Here is a 24,297-nt window from a genome sequence, read left to right on the forward strand (position 1 = left end):
TGAAGTTTTTCTTGAATCCGGCCCCTGAGTGGAGTAATTTTGCCAGAGGTCAATACTTATTGCCATGGGTTCTTTTTCAGTGCACCAAATGCCTGCTGCTCATGGGATATCGTCTCATCTGAACACTCAGTTTGATTTTCCAGTCAAACTTCGGAGAAAGGGCGAGAGCGAGATTGGAAGCCAGATCCTCACGGACTGTGTATCGGCGGATGAGCTTCTCAACCATTCTGCCACCTGTCTTGGCTTGACTGTGAGAGCGCATGAGGTGTGCGTGTGGATCTTTATCACTTCAGTGGCCTGTCTGCACTCTGTTCCTAGTCGGCATGACTCTCCTGTTGGCAGCTTTCGTCTGCAAATATCTTTATTGCAGGCTTTCTTTTTCATAACGGTATAATTATGTCTGGCTGGCGATGGATTAATGGCATTTAGTCAGTGGGAGACGTCAGTGCTTTACTGTGACCGTAAAATAATGTTACGTGCCTATTTTCTTGTTTATTTTCAGTCTAATATCATCATCTTAGATGAACAGACATTAAATAAGTAAACAACAACATTGATTTTAGCATGGTGGTGTTCACACATAACGCAAGTCTGTGTAATAACCCTGTGTTTCTGGTGTGTGTGTGTGTGTGTGTGGGTGTGTGTGTGTGTTTCATTCAACGGATTTCCTCAAGTGTGATTAGTGTGATTTATAGGGGTGGGGGGAGGGGTGGAGGGGGGGGGCGTGCGTGCGTGTGTGTGTGTGTGTGTGTGTGTGTACGAGCACAACAGATTTCCTCAAATGTGATTAATGGAGGTGTGTGTGTGTGTGTGTGTATGTGTGTGTGCGCGCACGCGCATGTGTGCATGCGAGTGTGCGTGTGTGTTAAACATTTATCCTTTAACCTTATCGACAACCGGCAAGTGTGAGAGGAATCCAACTTGGCAGGGTACAGCATGATGATAAGACTTTTCTTGGCATGCTCTTCTCTCTACGAGGCCAAACTCCTAAATCCCCCATAAACTTCTCCACAGCTTTTTTTTCTCTTGTATTGCTTGATGGTGTATTATCGCAGTCAGCCACGATGTATACGTGTTGTTGCTTTTTACACAATAAACACGTAGATTGTTCTGTGCATGGGCCAGCATCAAAGTAAGTATTAAAAAATTAAAAGAAGATGTATTATCAGACTAGTTTTATGCAATTTTGTTGGCGCCAATGATTATTTTCTGCCGAATACATATCAGTTTAAGTGTCGAGGATTTACACAATTACAAAAATCCATATGCGTGCAACCTCACATCGGATTGTCAACGGCAAGAAAAAGGTCGACTCCAATCTTGTCTTCAGACACATGAAAAAATAACATGCAGTGGGTTTAATTTTGTCAGGTAAAGGGGGGGTGGGGTTGGAGCGGTGTGTGTGTGAGTGTGTGTGTGTGTGTGGTTAAAATCTATTACCTTCCAGACATATTCTTTCAATTCTCGTTTATTGAAGAGAAACCAGAGTCAAGCACGTTGGCTTACACTGCTGGTCAGGCATCTGCTTAGCAGATGTGGTGTAGCATATATGGATTTGTCCGAATGCAGTGATGCCTCTTGAGTTAGTGATACTGATACTCTTTCAATTGATTTGTACTGATTTGTATTCTGCAAAATATACACAATTCTCGTGAGCAGATTTCTAAAAAAGTGCATTCCATTGTGTCGTGGAAAGCGAATTCCTAATGGTATTCAGAAGAACGAAACAGGGACCATCACATGATAACTTTCCCACGACAACACGCACTGTTTGGTGTTTGCAGGTGAACAATATTGTATCGGTTTTGTATTTGCCCGAGAAAAAAAAAGTTCATTGTGGTTTTTATTACTGAATGGTTTCTCTCTATATATAAAGCTCCGTCTGTTGATGCAGAATGGAATAAGGAGTGTATGTCAACTGTATTATTGATATATCTGTATTTTTACAACTCAATCCAAGGCCATATGTAGGCCTATTTGTATGTGATGTGAAAGGCAACCCGTCATTAGGCTATCTGATTTTTCATAGGGTGTTAATATCTATCTATCTATCCATCTATCTCCCTTTTTCATAGGGTGTCTCTCTCTCTCTCTCTCTCTCTCTCTCTCTCTCTGTGTGTGTGTGTGTGTGTGTGTGTGTGTGTGTGTGTGTGTGTGTGTGTGTGTTCTGCTTATATATTGTATTTTGTGGTGGTGTTTGTCAGTTTGTCGACAAGATGTTTGAGACTTACTCCAGCATCGCTTGAAGCTCTCTGTCGGTCTGTCCGCAAGACGCTTGAGACTTACTCCAGCATCGCTTGAAGCTCTCTGTCGGTCTGTCCGCAAGACGCTTGAGACTTACTCCTGCAGGTATACTGTTTGAAGGTGTATGTCGCTTTGTCTACAAGAAGTCTGAAACTTACTCCTGTATGTGGTAGTGAATATGTATTTGTCTACAAAACGTTTGATACTTACTCCAGTATTTGGTGATGGATATCATTTTGGTTTGTGTACAAGACGTTTGAAACTTACTCCAGTATTTGGTGATGGATATCATTTTGGTTTGTGTACAAGACGTTTGAAACTTACTCCAGTATTTGGTGATGAATATCATTATGGTTTGTCTTCAAGACGTTTGAAACTTATTCCAGTATTTGGTGTTGAATTTCGGTTTGTCTGCAAGACGTTTGAAACTTACTCCAGTAATTGGTGGTGAATATTATTTCGGTTTGTCTACAAGACGCTTGAGACTTTCTCCAGTAATTGGTGGTGGATATCATTTCGGTTTGTCTGCGAGACATTTGAAACTTATTCCAGTATTTGGTGTTGAATTTCGGTTTGTCTGCAAGACGTTTGAAACTTACTCCAGTAATTGGTGGTGAATATTATTTCGGTTTGTCTACAAGACGCTTGAGACTTTCTCCATGTATTTGCTTGAAGCTGTATGTCGGTCTTGTCTTACAGGATGTTCGAGACGCATCCCCAAGTGCAAGAGGTGTTCATGCCTTTCGTGGGACTGGCCAAGACGGACGAACAGCACAGTAAGACGCTTCGCCAGCACGCGCTGAGGGTCATGGCCACAGTGGAAAAGTGCATTCACCGATTGGACGAGCCGGAGCGCATGCGCACCGTACTGGAAGCTCTGGGAGGGCGACACATCGGCTACAACGCCAAGATAGAATACGTGGATGTAAGGATGGATTGTATTGGTCAGTCATTAGTGAGAGTGGAGTGAGCCTGTATTGTGGTGTTTGAGGGGCCGGAGGGGTTGGGGGGAGGGGGTGGAGGGGGAGGTGTGCGTGGGCAGGGAGGGGAGGGATGTGTGGTGTGGTGATGGTGGTGGTGTGTGGGTGGGTGGGTGGTGGTGGAGGAGGGGTGTGTGGTGGTGGAGGTGGTGTGTGTGTGTGTGGGGGAGGGTATGTGGAGAGGTGGTTGTGTGTGTTTGACAGTTTATGTGTATGTTTCTGTGTGTGTGTGTGTGTGTGTGTGTGTGAGAGAGAGAGTTTATGTGTGTGTTTGTGTGTGTGTGTGTGTGTGTGTTAATATGTGTGTGTGTGTGGGGGGGGGGGGGGGAAGGTGAGGGGTCTGTGGTGTGGTGGTGATGGTGGTGGTGGTGGTGGTGGTGGTGTGTGTGTGTGTGTGTGTGTGTGTGTCTGTGTGTGTGTGTGTGTGTCTGTGTGAGGGGTGTGTGGCGTGGTGATGGTGGTGGTGGTGTTGGTGTGTGTATGTGTGTGTGTCTGTGTGTGCGCGTGTGTGTGTGTGTGTGTGTGTGTGTGTGTGTGTGTGTGTGTGTGTGTGTAGTAACTGATAAGAGAGAGAGAGAGAACTTTAGAGTCATTCATCATATAGGTCTGCAGGAAACAACAGCAACAGTTATCGAATCAAAAGACCTCTGACGATTCACGTAACGTATTGATTCACGTAACGTATGGTGAGACGTAATCTTTTCTGTGTCACCTTTTCCGCTCAGACGGATTGCTTCCAGTCGATTTGCATACATCATCCATTTGGGGAGAAAAGCAGCGAATTTTTTTTTAATTGAAAACATTCCATGACAAGGAAGTTCTCCAACATAGTGAAAAAAAATCATGTGTAAATACATGTCATTAAGAAAGCTATAACAGTTCGTGGGGGGGGTGGGGGGCATGGGGGGGGTTGTTGTTTGTTGGTTTTTTATTGTGTTTTTTTTTTGTAAAATCATTATACACATTGGCTACGACTGAGTCATTGAAAATGCCAGTCTTTTACACAAAGTGATATTAAAACATCAGAAAGGAATAGCATATGCCTTTCGTCTGCAGTGGAAAAACAAACGTTTTGTTTTCAGTGTATATTTCTTCTAAAATAATCATAATATTACAGTAATAATTTTTTTTTAAATTTAAAATATGAAGCAGAGCTGGTTTTCGTCAGAGAAGGCTTATTTCTTGTTCGTACCTGATCATTTCAAGTCCGCTGTCACACGGAGCGATTGAACTGAGATGTAGCAATCACAAATAGCTGAAATGAACTTTTTTTTTTTTTTTTTTTTTTTTTTTTTTTTTAAATCACAACAGATTTCTCTGTGTGAAATTCGGGCTGCTCTCCCCAGGGAGAGCGCGTCGCTATACTACAGCGCCACCCTTTTTTTTGTATTTTTCCTGCGTGCAGTTTTATTTGTTTTTCCTATCGAAGTGGATTTTTCTACAGACTTTTGCCAGGAACAACCCTTTTGTTGCCGTGGGATCTTTTACGTGCGCTAAGTGCGTGCTGCACACAGGACCTCGGTTTATCGTCTCATCCGAATGACTAGCGTCAAGACCACCACTCAAGGTCTAGTGGAGGGGGAGAAAATATCGGCGGCTGAGCCGTGATTCGAACCAGCGCGCTCAGATTCTCTCGCTTCCAAGGCGGACGCGTTACCTCTAGGCCATCACTCCACTGTGATGGTTGAATGATTGAACTCGTGTATAGCAATCATAAATGATCAGCTTATGATTGAATTCAGGTGTAGCAACCATAAATAACTGGTTGAATTACTGAACTCTTGTGTAGCAACCATAAATTACTGGTTGAATGATTGAACTCGTATGTAGCAATCGGGAATTTTTTTATGGTTGAATGATTGAACTCAAGTGTAGCAATCATGAAATTTTGACGGTTGAATGAGTGAACTCGTGTGTAGCAATCATAAATGAATCGCTGAATGATGGAACACGGATGTAACGATCAAAAACCCAATAGAATCCAGAGTGGACCCCCAAAGGTTGCCTGGTGATGAACCCTATCTTCATTCCGGCAGCCCCTGCAGCTCAGTGGCCCGGAACTGTTACTCTGGGTCCCTCCTGGCCCCAGCTGCTGGGTCCGATATGGGGGGTCATGGTGCATGGGCAACACGCGGCTTCCGTGTGGTTAAAGCGTTGGACTTTCAGTCTGAGGGTCCCGAGTTCGAATCTTGCTGACGGCGCCTGGTTGGTAAAGGGTGGAGATTTTTCCGATCTCCCAGGTCAGCATATGTACAGAACTGCTAGCGCCCGAGTCCCCGGCGTTGTGTATGCGCGCGCAGAAAATGAAATATGCACGGTAAGATATCCTGCAATCCATGTCAGCGTCCGGTGGGATATGGAGCCAAGAACATACCCAGCATGCACATCCTCGAAAATGTAGTATGGCTGCCTACATGGCGGGGTAAATAAACAAAACTGTTATACACGTAAATGTTACATGTCAGTCCGAGTGTGTATGTCTTCGTGCCTGAAATCTGACTGAATGACACAGGAAACGAATGATGAGCGCCCAAGGGCAGCCGTCAGTCAGCTCTACCCAGGTAGGCAGCCTGTTGTGCAAATGACCCCGTGTTCGTAAAGCGCATAGAGCTTGGTCTCCAACCGAGGATAGATGCTATATAAGAATCCATATCACTCGTCATTCATCTGTTTTTTTCTTTTTTTTCTTTGTTTTTCCGCGATTTGGTGACTCCATTCTCTAACGTCAACGCGATCGTGATGAACTTCCTTGAATTATCTTCTCTGATTACAACGGTGCTTTAAAAACAAAAAAAAACAACAAAAAAAAAAACACACAAAAACAAAAAACAAATAAACAAAAAAATCTATTCATTTATTTATTCACAGATTCATTATCTGTGCACTTCATCTCAATCTTTTCCTTATCTTTTCATAGCCATGTTTTTATTCATTTATTCATTTTGATTTTCTTTATCTGTGCACTTCATCTCAGTCTTCTCCGTATCTTTTCATAGCCATGTTTCTTCCGACTTCGTAATGGAGGGCAAGAAGCTCCACAAGGGCCAGTGTACCTTTTCTCTTGTCACTGATTCTGTCAAACAAGGAAAACAAAACAAAACAAAACACAAAACAAAAACAATAACAACAACAACAGCAACAACAACAACAAACCAATCCTGTCTTCTGCCCGCAGTCATTGAAGCCGGCGTCCCCTGCAGTTCGTTTCAGTCAGATGTTGTACAGTTAGCACCCCCTGGTCACTTCCCTGTCGCTGGTCTGTGGTTTGAAGTCGAGCAAAAAAAAAAAAAAAAAAATCATTAGTCAGTCGTCACATGTGTCAAGCACCAAGGTGCGAAGGCAGGCACAAAAGCTGGTCGGTTTCTTGCTATTGGTGCCGTAATGAGGCAGTTTCTGCCCTGTCCCTGGCTTGGAATACATTAGGAGTCGTCGGGTTTTCCACAGACACGGACGCGAGAGAGACATCGCCTCATCTCTTTTCTCTTGTTCTTCGTTGTTTGTTTGTCTGTCTGTCTGTCTGTTTTTCTCTGTCTCTGTCTGTCTGTCTGTGTCTTTCTGTCTCTGTTTCCCTGACTTTCTTCCTCTCTCCCACATTTTATTAGTTTGAAATTCTTAAAAAAAAAACACACACAAAAAAACAAATAAAAAATGGACACCTGATACCTGATATTCATTGTCTCTTTGTCTGGACTGTCAGGTTTATGTGTTTGCTTTGAGTATTTTGTTGTTGTTGTTCGCTTTCTTTTATGACATTTTATAGATCAGGATGCAGACAAGCCATTTACTCGCTTCTTTCCTCCAACGGACACTGTTTTCGTCTGTCTGCCTGTCTGTCTTTATATCTGTCTGTCTCTCTGTCTCTCCATCTATCGATCTGTCTGTCTTTCTGTCTTTCTGTCTGTCTGTATCTATCTATCGATTGATCGATCTATCTGTCTGTCTGTCTGTCTGTCTGTCTATAAAACTATCTCTATAATATATATGTATATGTCTCTCCCTCTCTGTCTATCTATCTGTCTATCTATCTATCTATCTGTCTGTCTGTCTGTCTGTCTGCCTGTTTGCTTGTCTGTCTGTCTATCTATCTATCTCTCTCTCTATCTATCTATCTGTCTGTCTATCTCTGTCTCGTTCTCTCCACACCCCCACCCTTTTATATATACATCTCCCTCTCTCTCTCTCTCTCCATCGCTCTTCCTCTCTCTCTCTCTCTCTCCCTCTCTCTCTCCCTCTCCCTCTCTTCCCTCTCTCTCTCCCTCTCTCCCTCCCTCTCTCTCCTTCTCTCTCTCTCTCTCTCCCTCTCTCTCCCTCTCCCTCTCTCTCTCCCTCCCTCTCTCCCCTTCTCTCTCTCTCCCCCTTTCTCTCTTCCTCTCTCTCTCTCCCCCTCTCTCTCCCCCCGCTTTCTCTCTCCCCCTCTCTCTCCCCCTCTCTCTCTCTCCCCTCTCTCTTTCCCTCTCTCTCCCCTCTCACTTTTCTCTCTCTCCCTCTCTCTTTCCCTCTCTCTCCCTCTCTCTCTCTCTCACTCTCTCTTTCCCTCTCTCTCCCTCTCTCACCCTCTCTCTCTCCCCTCTCTCCTTCTCTCTCTCTCCCTCTCTCTCCCTCTCTTTCTCCCCCCTCTCTCTCTCTCCCTCTCTCTATCTCCCGCTCTCTCTCTCTCCCTCCTTCTCTCTTCCCCCTCTCTCTCTCTCCTTCTCTCTCTCCTCTCTCTCTCTCCCTCTCTCTCTCCCCCCATCTGTCTCCGCCTGTCCCTCTGTCGCTTTCTCCGTTGTGCACGCGGGGACGTACGACTTCTCCATTTAAACAAAGGGAAACTAAAGCCAGCTAAGCAGCAGCCACTGGCGGTTGAATAGCGATGATACTGATGGCAGGGAACAAAACGGCAGCAACAAACAAACACAGAGACACCAAACAGCGGCCCTCTGGAAACTCGGAATCCCCTTTATTGTAGTTAGACCTGGGAAGAAGAAGGGAAAGATCCTTTTGCTTTCCATGTTGCAAATCAGTCTCTCGCCCGGCGGATTGATCCCCGAAGGTCACTTGCTTGCACCCCTCCTCCTCCTCAATCGCCACCAACCCCCAGAGAGAGAGAGAGAGAGAGAGAGGGAGAGAGGAATGGAGAGAGGGCAGACATGGAGGGAAGGGGGGGAGAAGGAGGGGGAATGCAGAGAGGGAGGGGGAGGAGGGAGGGAGGAAGAGAGGGAGGGAGGGAATGGAGGAGACAGGGAGGGAGGGACGGGGTGGAGAGAGAGAGAAAGGAGGGAGGGAGGGGGTGGAGAGAGGGAGAAAGGAGGGAGGGAGGCGGTGGAGAGAGGGAGGGGGGTGGAGAGAGGGAGGAAGGAGAGAGGGAGGGAGTGGAGAGAGGGAGGAAGGAGGGAGGGAGGGGGATGGAGAGAGGGAGGAAGGGATACAGGGAGGGACGGGGTGGAGAGAGGGAGGGAGAAAGGAGGGAGGGGGATGGAGAGAGGGAGGGAGGGAGGGGAGGAGAGAGGGAGAAAGGAGAGAGGGAGGGGAGGAGAGAGGAAGGAGGGAGGGAAGGGGATGGAGAGAGGGAGGAAGGAGGGAGGGAGAGGTGGAGAGAGGTAGGGAGGAGGGAGGGAGGGGGATGGAGAGAGGGAGGAAGGAGGGAGGGAGAGGAGGAGAGAGGGATGGGGATGGAGAGAGGGAAGAAGGGATACAGGGAGGGACGGGTGGAGAGAGAGAGAAAGGAGGGAGGGAGGGGAGGAGAGAGGGAGAAGGGAGGGAGGGAGTGGAGGAGAGTGAGACAGGAGGGACGGAGGGGAGGAGAGAGGGAGACAGGAGGGAGGGAGGGGAGGAGAGAGGGAGAAAGGAGGGAGGGAGGGGAGGAGAGAGGGAGAAGGGAGGGAGGGAGTGGAGGAGAGTGAGACAGGAGGGAGGGAGGGGAGGAGAGAGGGAGAAAGGAGGGGAGGAGAGAGGGAGACAGGAGGGAGGGAGGGGAGGAGAGAGGGAGAAAGGAGGGAGGGAGGGGAGGAGAGAGGGAGACAGGAGGGAGGGAGTGGAGGAGAGAGGGAGAAAGGAGGGAGGGAGGGGAGGAGAGAGGGAGACAGGAGGGAGGGAGTGGAGGAGAGAGGGAGAGAGGAGGGACGGAGGGGAGGAGAGAGGGAGACAGGAGGGAGGGAGGGGGGGAGAGAGGGAGACAGGAGGGAGGGAGGGGAGGAGAGAGGGAGAAAGGAGGGACGGAGGGGAGGAGAGAGGGAGACAGGAGGGAGGGAGGGGAGGAGAGAGGGAGAAAGGAGGGACGGAGGGGGTGGAGAGAGGGAGAAAGGAGGGAGGGAGGAAAGGATTCAGGAAATGAAGGAGACAGCGATGGAGGGAAGGTGGGAGGGAGGGTCGTGGAGATAGGGAGGGGGGGTACAAGGAGGGAGGGGAGGAGGGAGAAGGGAAGGAGGGAGAGAGGGGGAAACGGAAAGGGAGAGGGAGGAAGAGAGGGAGGGGGAATGGAGATAGGGAGGGGGGGTACTCGGAGGGAGGGACGGAAGAAGTAAGAGAGGAATGAAGGGAAGAGGGAGACAGGGAGGGAGAGGAGGGAGGGAGGAAAAGAGGGAGTGGGGATGGAGATTCTTCTTCTTCTTCTTCCTTCGTAGGCTGCAACTCCCACGTTCACTCGTATGTACACGAGTGGGCTTTTACGCGTGTGACCGTTTTTACCCTGCCATGTAGGCAGCCATACTCCGTTTTCGGGGGTGGGAATGGAGATAGGGAGGGGGATACAGAGAAGGAGGGAGGAAGAAAGAGAGCGATGGAAGGAAGGAGGGAGACATGGAGGGGGAAGAGGGAAGGAGGAGTAGAGGTAGGGGGTTGGTGGGAGGGAAGGGAGGGAAGGAGGGAGACATGGAGGAGAGAGAGGGAAGGAGGAGTAGAGGTAGGGGGTTGGTGGTAGGGAAGGGAGGGAAGGAGGGAGACAGGGAGGGGAGGGAGGAAGAGAGGGAGGGAGGATGGAGATAGGGAAGGGAGGGGGAGGGGTTGGAGATAGGGAAGGGAAGGAAGGAGGGAGAAAGGGAAGGGAGGGAAGGAGAGAGACAGAGAGGGAGGGAGGAAATGAGGGAGGGGGACGGGGATAGTGAAGAAGGGAGACAGGGAGGTAGGGAGAGAGGGAGGGAGGGAGACGGGGAGGGGCAGGAGGGGGGGAGGAAGAGAAGGAGGGAGGGGGGATGGAGATAGGGAAGGAGGGAGAACAGGGAGGGAGAGAGGGAGGGAGACGGGGAGGGGCAGGAGGGGGGAGGAAGAGAAGGAGGGAGGGGGGATGGAGATAGGGAGGGAGGGAGAACAGGGAGGGAGAGAGGGAGGGGTGTTTGAGATAAGGAAGGGAGGGAGGAAGAGAGGGAGGGGGATGGAGATGGTGAAGGAGGGAGGTATGTCTGTCTATTGTCTGTCTGTTTGTCTCTGACTCTTTCCCTCTCTCTCACTGTCTCTCTCTTTCTCTTTCTGTCTGTCTCTGTCTGTCTCTGTCAGTCTCTGTATCTGTCTGTCTGTCTCTCTCTCTGTCCCTCTCTGTCTCTCTCTGTCTCTGTCTCTCTTGTCAGTATATCTGTCTGTTGTTTGTCTGTCTGTGTCTTTCTCTGTCTCTGTCTGTCTGTCTTTATCTTTCTCTCTATCACTGTCTCTCTCTATATATGTCTGTCTCTCTGTTCTTTGTGTAACATTCTTGTCCATTGTTTTTCTCCTGTCTCTGTCTCTCTTGTCAGTATATATGTCTGTCTCTGTCTATCTGTTTGTCTCTGTCTGTCTCTCTCTCTCTCTCTCTCTCTGTTCTTTGTGTAATATGTCATGCCCATTGGTTTTCTCTTGTCTCTGTCTCTCTGTCTCTCTCTGTATGTCTCTATTTGTCCCTGTATGTTTATGTATCTGTTTCTCTTGTCAGTATATCTGTCTGTCTGTCTGTCTGTCTGTCTCTCTGTTCTTTGTGTAACATTCTTGTCCATTGTTTTTCTCCTGTCTCTGTCTCTCTTGTCAGTATATATGTCTGTCTGTCCGTCTCTCTCTCTCTCTCTCTCTCTCTCTCTCTCTCTCTGTGTTTTTTTTTATAATGTGTCTTGTCCATTGGTTTTCTCTTGTCTCTCTCTCTCTGTCTCTGTCTCACTGTCTCTCTCTGTATGTCATGTCCATTGTTTTTCTCCTGTCTCTGTCTCTCTTGTCAGTATATCTGTCGGTCTCTGTCTGTCTGTCTCTCTGTTCTTTTTGTAATGTGTCTTGTCCATTGGTTTTCTCTTGTCTCTCTCTCTCTCTGTCTCTCTCTCACTGTCTCTCTCTGTATGTCATGTCCATTGTTTTTCTCCTGTCTCTGTCTCTCTGTCTCTCTTGTCAGTATATCTGTCGGTCTCTGTCTGTCTGTCTGTCTCTCTGTGTTCTTTTTGTAATGTGTCTTGTCCATTGGTTTTCTCTTGTCTCTCTCTCTCTCTGTGTCTCTCTCTCTCTCTGAGAAGGCAGACGCAGTTTGAGGCTCTCTGATATTTTCGACGAATTGTGCAGTTTCTAGGCGACGTGAAGTTGTGATATTCTGCAAGGAGCTGTATGAAGGTGTGGTAAACTGAATGGCACTTTCAGAATTGGTTGATCATTGTTGGATTTGGTGGTAATTGCAAAAATATTTTCAATACATAATTAAGAAGAATTGGATGTTCAACTGTGTTCACATTTCAAACTGGACAATCGAGAGGAGTACAGCACGTGAAACTGTCACAAGGTCCGTTCTCCTCTCCCTACCCTTCTTCAACATGACAACTGCACGTGAACATAACTCCACTGAATTGTGATGCTGCGTATGTGACTTCATTGAGAATGGCACTGTCAACACAAGAGCAAGCGTGAGTGTGTATTTTATGTTTGCAATGAGTCAGCATTTAAGCTTTTCCAACAATGACAGATCAACATATTGAAAGTGATTACCAACAGGCACATGACGTTGATCAACCTACCTGTGGTAAAAAACTTGTGCACACTGCAGATGTCATACAAAAACGCTTTTGGTGTGGGGAGCAAGAGTTGACAACATGGCGTAATATTCTATTGTATCGCTACACTGCCATTACAGAAAGTAGTGTAACACTTCAAGTGTCTGATTATGATCTAAATAATGAAATCTTATCATTCCCTGCGTTACAATGGCTTACAGACCCTCCTTCCGAACTTGCCAAAACCACCATGCGCATATTCTGGAAAACGACAAAGAGGGTTACCCTCACCCTTTACTTCAAGTCTGCACAGAACTCGGGTACTCTTCTCTGTCAGGGAAGAGACTGCTACTACTGGGACATTGAAGAGTGTGAGAAACTGAAATTTTTAGTTTCATCGTTTATGAGTGATAAGAATATGCACACTTTGACAACATCACTTGTTCATGTCCCTCTCAACTTCATCAAGCCTCTTGGTTCCCTGTCTTTGGGAACTCATGCCATGCACTTTCACTCTGAGCCAACCACTGTGTCACAAAGAGACGCATCACCTGGTTCCAGAGGACAGTCACCCGCTGAAAGCACAGGAACGTCACCTGCTACAGGTACACCTGTAATGACCCCCACCAGTGAATGTCCCTCTGTGCTGACTTGTGAGTACACTCCGACACGAGTTGTACTGCATCCGCCCACCCCTTCAGCAAGAGTGACCCCATCCCCGTCACGGACAAAGCTGTCATCACCCAAGGCAACTCCTTCAGGAACCAAGGCTAAGAAACTTCGTCGACGCACACTTTGCGTCAGTCAGAAGAAAAACAGAAACTCCCTGTTTCCGATCAGTTCATATAGAATGCAACTTGAGGAACTCAAAGAAACTGTTGACAATCTTACTACTTCACAGCAAGAAATGAAAGAGTCTTTTCTGTCACAGATTGAAGACGCCAAAACAGCAACAAAAAATGAAATAAAAACTCTTATAAAAACACAACGTAGTTCAATTAACTCAAGCATTGACAATCTTGAACAAAACCTGAAAGAACTAAGAACATCCATGGACTTATTGTCCAAAGACAATCACACTCTAAAAACTCAGATGGGAAATATCCGCTCAGAATTAAAGAACATCAAACTGAAATCACCAGCAGTCGATGCCAGCACACAGTACGACAATATAGAAGCAGTCAAAGAGAGGAGAAAGACTATCGCTCTGACGGTAACCTCATCTGAATGCGGTGATCCTGCCTCAACAACAACAGACCTTCAGAGTCTGGCAGTTCAACCTGTCAGCGCTGTTGTCACCCCGAGCAACAGAGAAGAAACACATGATCAGAAAAGTGGTCCCAAGACTGTGGAAAATCGTGGTCTTTCTGTTTTCACCTTCAAGTCCTCAACCACAGATGGCCAGTCGGACGATTCCAGTACGACCCCCCTGAAGACAAGCGACCCCAGAGCAGCGTCTTCTGACCTTGTGCCCCCTGCTGCTCCATGTGACAACACCACAGAGGACTCTCCATCGGACCACCCCACCACCAACTACTCTGTTCCTGTTGACAACTACTTCGCCCCTCTCTCTGACAGTGCACTCTCTGACAATGCTGCCGGTGTCGAGATTCCCGAACCAACCGAGTCCCCAAAGCCTGACAAAGGAACGTTTACGGTGTCTCGTGAAAGGAGTCAGAAACGCTCTCCGTTAGAAGTGCTCAGTGACATCAGTGTAAATGAAAGTGCCACAGCACTCTTGATTGGTGACTCCATCGTCAAACATGTGGACCCTATGAAACTTAGACTGCGCTCGTACAACCTGCACAAAATTTGTGTTCCGGGCATGGCAACACATGACTTGGAATATTGGTTGATACATCAGCCAGCATACCGCAACATTAAAGCCCTAGTCATCCATGTTGGTGTCAACGACTGTCCCTCAGGACCAGTCTCTACCGAACGGTGGACTGTCATACTCAATCTGTGTCACCAGGTCTTTCCCTGTTCAAAAATAGCATTTAGTCCACTGGTACCAGCCAAAGGCAAGCATAATCTCAATAACGCTATTATTCCCTCAAATCATAATCTTCTTTCAGCATGTAAAATATCTAATATAACATTTATAGATAATACAGACTCATTTGTCGCAACATCTGGCGCCCCGAAGCTAATCATGTACCAAAATGCAACCCATCCCAGTTTTAAAGGCACAGCACAGCTTGCATCCAATGTGAAGCGCACATACATTAACTGGCTTGTGGACGACCAGACTAGACGTGACCTGTCAGGTAACCGACAACAAACTGGTTATGCTGCTCAAGGATTTCCGACAAAGTTCAGTGGTGGTGATGAGAGACCTAGCCGTACCAACACTCGTTCCGTCCCTACTAACCGACAGCCTTACAATGCTGACAGACATATGCAGCATAATGCACACACTGGTTCTGTGATTTACACAAACCGTACTGACGTTTTTAATCGTAACCCTAACAATACCAATACATACAGTTCCGACCCCCGATATTCATTTAACCCCCAATACTCTGCTGATGATGCTATGGGCTGGCAGCAGAGGTCCCATGCAGCCCCTCATGCTCACAACGCCACAGAACGTGTGACACAAACCCAGGGTCACAGCTACACCCGCGGTTCCAATACTTTCCCACAGCGACGGCCAGACAATGGTCATCGTCCCGGTGATGAACCCCTTTTGCCCTCAGTGTATTCTATGGATCACTTCCCCCCCTTACCCAACTCCCAGTACCAGCCATCAAAACCTGGTCCCTATTTCCCTCCCCATCAGTCTGTGGACACTCCAAGCTATTCCAACACTGACACACAGTCCAATTCCCAGTCCTTTGCCAGAATGAACCCACATGAGTATCATGGGTGCCCTGGCCAAAACAAAGTTCCTGATACTAAACCCATTTTTCCTCAAGGTGATTTGAATCGTTACATTTATTTATTAAACATGATGACTTCACAGATGTTAAACATGCAACAGTATAATCATGGTTAGCATCTTGTTTGGAAGCGGAGGACGTACAACGTCACTTGTGATTCCAGTTAGTGAGACTATTTATTTAACATATAATTTTGATTGCATTACCATTCCCATTCTGTGTGTGTGTGTGTGTGTGTGTGTGTGTGTGTGTGTGTGTGTGTGTGTGTGTGTGTTACGGGCTTGCCATACTCATGAAATGACATTATCATACTAGTAACATAATTACCGAGAAGGTTAAATTATATTGATTGTGGCTCGACGCTCCTTGCGTGGAATACCTGCGGTAACAATTACTGCTTTGTAAAATATTTTTTTGCATTTGACAATTTATGTCGTTCGAATCAAGTGACAGCTTTTGAAGTGATTTTTTGTGTCATTTGATATTCACTGTTGTTGTAGATTGTTCCGATCGATAAGCTTTGTTTATTTTACAGGTTGCAGTTTTCACTTTATTCACATATTGAAATAATTGTTGATCGAGTAACTGTGGGTGTTATTGTGAGTTACATATTTTCTGATTATAATAATGACCACTGCCAATACATGGCCGTCTAGAGATGGTCTCAAAGTAGGTTTTTTAAATGTCAACCATGTTCTAAACAAATTAGATGAGCTTTCTTCTATTCTATATAATTCTGGCAATCAGTTCCATTTATTTTGTTGTGCTGAATCCAGATTAACATCCGTTATTTCCGATGCAGACGTATCTATACCTGGTTATAACGTTGTCCGCCTTGATCCCATTCTTCCCAAACAAACTGGTTTAATTCTTTACATCAGCCAGTCTCTCTCTTACAAACGTATTGTTTCCTTTGAAAAATATCATGTAGAATCAGTTTGGATCGAAGTATACATTAAAAAAAGTAAACCGTTATACGTTGGATTTGTATACAGAAACCCTTCAGAACATATTGACTGGCTTGATAAATTTAGTGAAATGATGGAGGCTGTTACACTTGCTGGTAATGAAGTCATTCTTCTTGGAGATTTTAACATAGACCTCCTAAAACCCAATCATCGGTGGATTCAAATATATGATAATTTTGGCCTAAATCAGTTAATTGATACTCCATCACGAATTACCCCATCTTCAAAAACATTAATTGATCATATTTATGTCAGTACAAAACACAATATCATAGAAGTCTGCGCTCCTTACAGTGGCTGTAGTGATCATTTACCGGTGTGCGTCACCTGGCTGAAAAAGGGTACGAAAATTCCTAAATCTGGACATAAATTCATTACTTATAGGTGTTTCACTAATTTTGATAAAGAGTCCTTCCTATTTGACTTAGCTCAGTCATCCCTGTCAAATATCTATCAGTTCACTGACCCTGACGAGGCCCTTGAATTTTGGCATAAAACATTCATTAATGTATATGATAAGCATGCTCCATTCAAAACCAAAAGAGTCAAACATACCCCTAAACCTCCTTGGCTAACTGATGAAATTCTAAAAGCCATACATTTTAGAAATAATCTTTTAAAAACGAAACAATATGAAAAATTTAAGAAACAACGAAATAAAGTAGTTGCAATGCTTCGCTCATCAAAAAAGAAATATATCCGGAATCTGTTTTCTTGCCGAACTAACAATAACTCAAAATCGATATGGAAGGCCATAAACACCCTCACAAGAAAAAGAACTAATAAAGTATTAGTTGATGCAAGCAGTATAAATATCGATGACCTAAATTACCATTTTTCCAATGTTTCTAATTTTACAGTAAAAAATGATAGATCCCAATTTAACGATCTCGCGTCACTGAAAGAGTTTTGTAATTCCAAAAACATAACATCAGACTTAAACATTCCACCAGTGTCCGTATACGACATTTATTTTTATCTCATACACCTAAAACAAACAGGCACACGAGGTCTTGATGGCATAGATGGTAAAATCTTAAAATCCAGTGCTCCTATCATTGCCGATTCCCTAACTTATTTATACAATCTTTGTATTGATAAAAATTACATTCCTAATCATCTTAAACAAGCGAAAATAATTCCACTGTATAAATCTGGCGATAAAACTAATCCTTCTAACTACAGGCCTATTTCAATAGTTTCAGTTCTTTCAAAACCTTTGGAAAAACACATTTATAAGCATCTCATGTCTCATATTTCAAAATATAATTTACTCCATCCAAACCAATCTGGGTTTCGAATAAATCACTCATGCCATACCGCACTGACTAATCTAGTAGATGAGTGGCTTATGAACATAAATGACAACAAATTCACAGCAGTATTGTTCGTTGATTTTGCGAAAGCGTTTGATGTTATTGACCATAACCTATTACTGAGAAAACTAACACTTTACAGAATTTCCGAACATGCTTTATCTCTCATCAGATCATTTCTCACTAATCGCCAACATACTGTTTCTCTAACCAATGCACAATCTGGATTTCAGACACAACTATTTGGTGTTCCTCAAGGATCAGTGCTTGGTCCCCTTCTTTTTTCTTTATATATTAACGACCTTCCTCTATCTATTACGAGAGGCTTGTGTGAACTTTTTGCTGATGACACCTCTGTTCATTCGAATCACTCTGACCTGAAAGAATTATCTATTAGCCTTAAAGAAAATGTTGATGAGTTGGTCAGATGGACGGAACAAAACCACATGGCTTTAAACGAGCAAAAAACTAAATACATGATAGTTACTTCTCGACAAAAACGACAAAATATTGATTTTAGTATACCGTCCATTTATATAGGTGATAAGAAGATAGATGAAGTAAGTAATCACAAAGTTCTGGGAGTAACCATAGATAACAACCTTTCCTGGACACCTCATATTGAATGTTTATGCAAGCAAGTCTCCCAAAAAGTGTTCCAGTTATCTAGAGTTAAGCATTTTCTAGATATTAATGCACGAAAACTGTTCTACCATGCACATATTCAGTCTTCGATAGATTATGCATCCACTTTATTCGACCTTTGTAGCGCCAGTACATTGAAGCCACTAGTCAGAATTCATAAGCGAGCCCTTAAAGTTGTACTCCTAAAATCTTCTACACTGACACCCGAAGACTACACTACACTTGATATCCTTCCCCTAACATACAAACTGCAATACAATAAAGCAATTATGATGTATCGAATACAAAATGGATTTGCTCCTTCTTCACTAACTGCACGGTTCCCCTTGAATCAGTCCAGATATACAAATAATATCATTATAAAAAAAACAAGAATCGATCTGTTTAAAACTAGTCTGGCATACTCAGGGGGGACACTTTGGAACTCCTTACCAGAATACATTAAAAATATAAGCAGTATCAACTCATTTAAATCAGCATACAAAACTTTCCTTTTTAAAAGCCTAAACTCAAAGGTAACACATAACAATATCTGATTTATTCTCTTCAAGTCAATAACTGTGGGTTGTTTTTTTGTGTTTTATTTTCTGATAATGTTTGGTTGTCTCACTGATGTCTTAATTTGTCTGTGTGTGAGTAGTATATCATGCCTGACTTCTTTTTTTTTTCTTTTTTTTTTATCTCCCCTTGTAACATTTGTTTACCCGAGTGTGCGAATGTGTATGTGATTCTGTTTGTGGTCGATGGACTATCCACCCCCACCCCCCTTACCTTCCTTCTTTTAAAGTTTTTTTTTTTTTTTTTGTCTATTTTTATTTTCATTTATTTTTATTTATTTCTTTTTAATAGTACTTAATTCTTTTTTTTTTCTTCTCTTTTTCTTGTACTTGATAATTGCAAATTTGTGCGTTTTTGTTTTCTTGTTTTGTGTGCATGTGTGTGTGTGTGTGTGTGTGTGTGTGTGTGTGTGTGTGTGTGTGTGTGTGTGTGTGTGTGTGTTTTCTTCTTTTTTCTCTCTTTGTCCAGGGCTGGGTGGAAAAAAGCATGTGTACTTGCTTATCTCATTACCCTGGTGAAATAAAATTTCGTTTCGTTTCGTTTCGTTTCGTCTCTCTCTGTATGTCTCTGTCTGTCTCTGTATGCTTATGTCTCTGTCTCTCTCTGGTATACTATGGCCTGTCCATTGGTTTTCTCTTGTCTCTGTCTCTCTTTTCAATATGCCTGTCTGTTGTCTGTCTGTTTGTCTCTGACTCTTTCCCTCTCTCTCACTGTCTCTCTTTCTCTTTGTCTGTCTCTGTCTCTCTCTCTCTCTCTCTGTGTCCCTCTCTGTGTCCCTCTGTCTCTGTCTGTCTGTCGGTCGGTCGGCCTGTCTCTCTCTGTCTCTCTCTGCCTCTCTCTGTCTCTCTCCGTCTCTCTGTCTGTCCGTCTGTCCGTCTGTCTGTCTCTCTTACAGACAGGCTCGCATTTGTTTTCCTCTTTGTGTCTGTCTTACACACACACATCCCGCCGCCCTCCCTCGCCCCATCTCTCCCCTATAATGATAATCTGTTAAAAAATAAATAAATTAAAAAAAGATAGATAAATGAATATTAAAGTATTTCATTCTGTGCGTTCCAGGTGCTGGGCTCTCAGTTCGTCAAAGCGGTCAAGGACAATTCTGCCACCTGGAGCGACGACATTGAGAACGCGTGGCTGAGCCTGGTGCGGATCATCACCTTCTACGTCAAACTGGGCTGGATGGAGAAACAGAAACTGCATGTAGGTCACCGTGACCCACTTAGTCTAGTGAATGAACGAACGGGTGAAATGACGAACTGACGGAGACTGACAACAAACGAGTGAGTGAAGTACAGTGAGTGATATAACGAATTAACGGACATCATTATACACGAATGAGTGAAGTACTGTGAGTGATATAACGAATTAACGGACATCATTATACACGAATGAGTGAAGTACTGTGAGTGATATAACGAATTAACGGACATCATTATACACGAATGAGTGAAGTACTGTGAGTGATATAACGAATTAACGGACATCATTATACACGAATGAGTGAAGTACTGAACTAACGGGCATAAAAATGAAGGAGTGAAGCAATGAACTAACCGAACACAGCAAATGAGTGAGTGCAACACTGAACTAACGGACATTCGAACGAATGCGTTATAATATAATGAATTAGCGAATAACTAAAGTACTGAACTAATGGGCGGAACAAACGGGTGAGTGAAATATTGTGAAGGATATAACGAACTGACGGACATATAAACGAACTGGTGAATGAACGAACTGACGGACATATAAACGAATGAGAGAAATAACAAACTGACGGACACGACAAGCGAGTGGTGTGAAACACTCTGAGTGATAAAACGAACTTACCGTCAGAGGAAATGAGTGAGTGAAGTACTGTGAGTGAAATTACGAACTAACGGACACGAGAAGCGAGTGAGTGAAGTATTGTGAGTGATGTAACGAACTGACGTACACGACAAACCAATGAGTGAAGTATTGTGAGTGATGTAACGAACTAAGGGACATTTAAAAAGATATAAACGAATGGGTGAAGTACTGAACTAAAGGGAATATAAATGAATGAGTGAAATAACGAAATAACGACCATAACAGCCGAATGATTGAAGTACTGAACGAACGGATATACAAACGAATGAGCGATATAACGAACTAACGGACGTATACACGAAAGAGTAAAGCACTGAAGTATCGGGCACATGAACGAATGAGCGAAATAAGGAACTAACGAACATAACAAAGGAATGAGTGAAATACTGAACTAATACAAGCGAATGGGTGAAATACTATACTAACAGACATACAAACGAATCAATGAAATAACGAACTGAAGAATGCAACAAACGAATAAACTAAATATTGAACAAACGGACGTACAGGCGATTGAGTGAAATGCTGAAGTAACGAACGCATCAAACAAATGAGTGACACAACGAACAAACGTATTGCATGCAATGTATATGTATGCATTCTTTTTATCACAACAGATTTCTCATTACATACAAGATTCCGTTCGTTTATTTAGTTATAGTCTGATCATCTAAGATGATGATATTAGACTGAAAATAAAAGATATTATTATTGTTATATGGATTATCATCATTTCTATCATCACGATAATGATTGTTATCATCAATTAGAAATCATCATTTCTGTATATTCATACAAGAGAATGAGTAAAATACTGAACTAATGGACATACATGCGGATGGGTGAAATTACGAACTAACGGACACATAAACGAGTGGGTGAAATGACGAACTAAAGTACATAACAAACGATTGAGTGAAACAATTAACCGAGAAACATACGAATGAATAAGTGAAGTAACGAACGTACGGGCACGCAAATAAAATCAGTGAACGATTGAGTGAAAGAACGAACTAACATACACACATACAGATCAATAAAAGAACTACCTGCAGTGGATTAAAACCAGCATCCAAACCAGAACTCCTCTCAAGGTCAGCAAAGACAACAACATCACTGTCTGGACTAAAACCTGAATGGTTGGAAATTAGTCATTTGTATGAGACGGTCAGCCGAGGTCCGTGTGCTGCACTTTAATTTAAGAACCCACGGCGATAAAAGGGTTGTCACTGGCAAAAGTCTGAAGAAAAATCCTCTCTAATGTACATATGCATGTGTGCACGTGATTGAAACCTGAAAGAATAACACAGGAAACGAATGATGAGCGTTTAAAGGCTGCTGTCAGTCGGCTCTACCACAGGTAGGCAGCTTATTGTGTAAATGACTTAGTGTTTGTAAAACGCTTAGAGCTTGGTCTCTGACCAAAAGACAGACGCTGTATCAGTATCAATAATAACAATAAAGTCCATGAAACATAAGGTCAGGATCCTGCGAAAATTCACTTGAACATTCCATCTTCCTCCTGTATGCATGCGAGACGTGTGCGAAAAATAATTCGTTAATGAGCATCATTATTTTAGACCAGCGGGTGAAAAGATATATATATATATATACACACGTAATGAGCATCATTATTTTAGACTAGCGGGTGATAAGAAAAAAAAATATATATATATACACGTATTCAGTCAATCGGCACCATTACTCGTTCCATGTGGCATTACAAGATGGTGGAGGGAAATCTGTGTTTGATACGACATGAATCAAATTTTGGGCCTCATTCTTACGTAGCCTACACTCACAGTCAGTTTGGAAAAGAGAAGAAAAGGACTGGTTGATTAGAATCATTACTCTTTACGTGCAGAGAAAATAGTTTCATAAATCGATAATTTTGAAACCATAATTACGTTGTATGTATAACATGGTAGGCCAATGTACTTACGATAACTGTAGTTACTCACTGCATGAGTGGTTGAAAGGGGCGTCATTACATTTGATGTGTTGTATAGTGGCATGGCAGAGAAAGAGAACCAGAACGTGTGCTGTTAATAAGTAGGTACTACACGTCTTTGTATGTAGATGGTTGAATGGGCGTCTTTACTCTTCGTCGCTGTGACGACGGGGTACAGGGGGAAATCCTCAGTACAATTGCTACAGATGTGAAAGAAAAAACAACAAAACACTCAGTATTGTAAACGTCAGAATTTTTGTTCCCCGACTGAATGGATGAACGCAAAGCAGCACGTATGTTCACCAAGAATGAATGAATTTCCTCATATGATCGAGATCAGAATTATGTGTGCACGACCGTGCCAGCCTACAAATGCATGTCAGTTTATGCATTTTCAGTATTGTCGCCTCAAGTTAAAGATTATTATTTGTGAAATGAGCCAGATATGAAGAAGAAGAAGAATGAAGAAGAAGGCTAAGAAGAAAAAGAAGATGTAGAAGAAGAAGGCGAAGAAGAAGAAGAAGAATGAGGAGAAGGAGGAGGACGACGAGGAGGGGGAATTAAAAAAAGGGAAAGGATAAGAAGACAAAAAGGAAAGTCATTGTCCAGTTTCAGTTTCAGTTTTCAGGCAACTCCATATACACTACACCACATCTGATGGGCAGATGCCTGACAGCAGCATGAGCCAACGCTTGTCAGGCCTTGAGTGCAGGCATGTATGTATAGTTGTGTACCCACCAGAGTGGATTTCTTCTTCAGAATGTTGCGGGAGGACAACACTCAGTGTAGCCGTGCATTCTTTTCCAGTGCACCAAGCGCGTGCTGCACATGACATGGCTGCCTCGGTTTATCGTCTCCTCCGAATGACTAGACGCCCACTTGGATTCTCCAGTCAAACTTGGGAGAAAGGGCCCGAGAGAGCGGGATTCGAACCCAGACCCTCACGGATACTGCATTGGCAGGGGGGGAAAAAAAACGTCTTAACCAGTCTACCACCTTCCTCCTTACTGTTGATACTCTCCACCAACAGGTGACTCGAGATGTGACGCGGAAGGAGAACCTCCCCAGGACCACTCTCAGCAGAGAAGGGCCCGCCCCGACTGACGCTAAAGCCCACCAGCTGTCCGCCAAGCACGCCAACGGCGGAGCTGTTCCCGCAGTCAGCAACGTTCTCTCTGCCGCCCCAGGCAAAGAGACTCCGCCACCAGGACCAGGACCCGAACCGGGGCCTGCAGAGAACGGGAAGGCAGCGGGACACGATACCAAACCCTCGCAGCCAGTGTCCATGAACTCCTCCGGTACGACCGCCGTCGGTTCTAAAGCAGGCAACGGTGTGGAATCCTGTGGCAAAGTGTAGCTCAGATCCCACGCTGGTCACAAAGACACAGGTACACAGACACAGACACATACACACAGACAGACACAGACACACAGAAACACTCACACACACACACACACGCACGCACACACACACACACACACACACACACACACACACACACACACACACAGACTCACAGATTCGCACACACACACACACACACACACACACACACACACACACACACACATTCGCTATCATTGTGCGCATCGCACGGTGGCTTGGGTGCCTTCGATACTGTGAGTTGTTATAATTGCTTCGATCGATACTGCGAGGTGTCAGAACACTTTCGATTCTGAGAGCTGTGTAACATCCTCGTAACTTTTGGAGTATGAAAAATTAATTGCCTTGTCGCTGTGAACTGTTGAACAGTGGTTTGTGACAGCAGTCCATGCTGTAGACTTGAGCAGCTTCGATGCTGTGAAATCTTTTAAACACCTTCATTTCCGTCAACTGTCGAACTGCGGCGGTGCTGTGAGCTTCTAAGCAACTGCGTTGCTGTCAACAGTCCAATGGCGTCGATGCTGTGAGATTTTAAACAACTGCGTTGCTGTCAACAATACAACAGGGTCGATGCTGTGAGATTTGAAACAACTGCGTTGCTGTCAA

The 24,297-nt window shown here is 44.3% G+C and overlaps 1 protein-coding gene across 1 annotated transcript in view; it reads left to right on the forward strand.

The window, feature by feature from the left end:
- Nucleotides 1–23,733, forward strand: part of LOC143287423 (uncharacterized) — a 122,553-nt gene extending 98,820 nt beyond the window's left edge. The window contains exons 3-5 of the mRNA XM_076595410.1: nucleotides 2,944–3,169; nucleotides 19,565–19,705; nucleotides 23,338–23,733. Of these exons, the coding sequence (XP_076451525.1) occupies nucleotides 2,944–3,169; nucleotides 19,565–19,705; nucleotides 23,338–23,664 (694 nt within the window). The 3' untranslated portion in view covers nucleotides 23,665–23,733. The remainder of the gene's footprint in view (nucleotides 1–2,943; nucleotides 3,170–19,564; nucleotides 19,706–23,337) is intronic.
- Nucleotides 23,734–24,297: the final 564 nt, after the last annotated feature.

Source organism: Babylonia areolata, chromosome 11 (assembly GCF_041734735.1).
Source record: "Babylonia areolata isolate BAREFJ2019XMU chromosome 11, ASM4173473v1, whole genome shotgun sequence".
Taxonomy (NCBI): domain Eukaryota; kingdom Metazoa; phylum Mollusca; class Gastropoda; order Neogastropoda; family Buccinidae; genus Babylonia; species Babylonia areolata.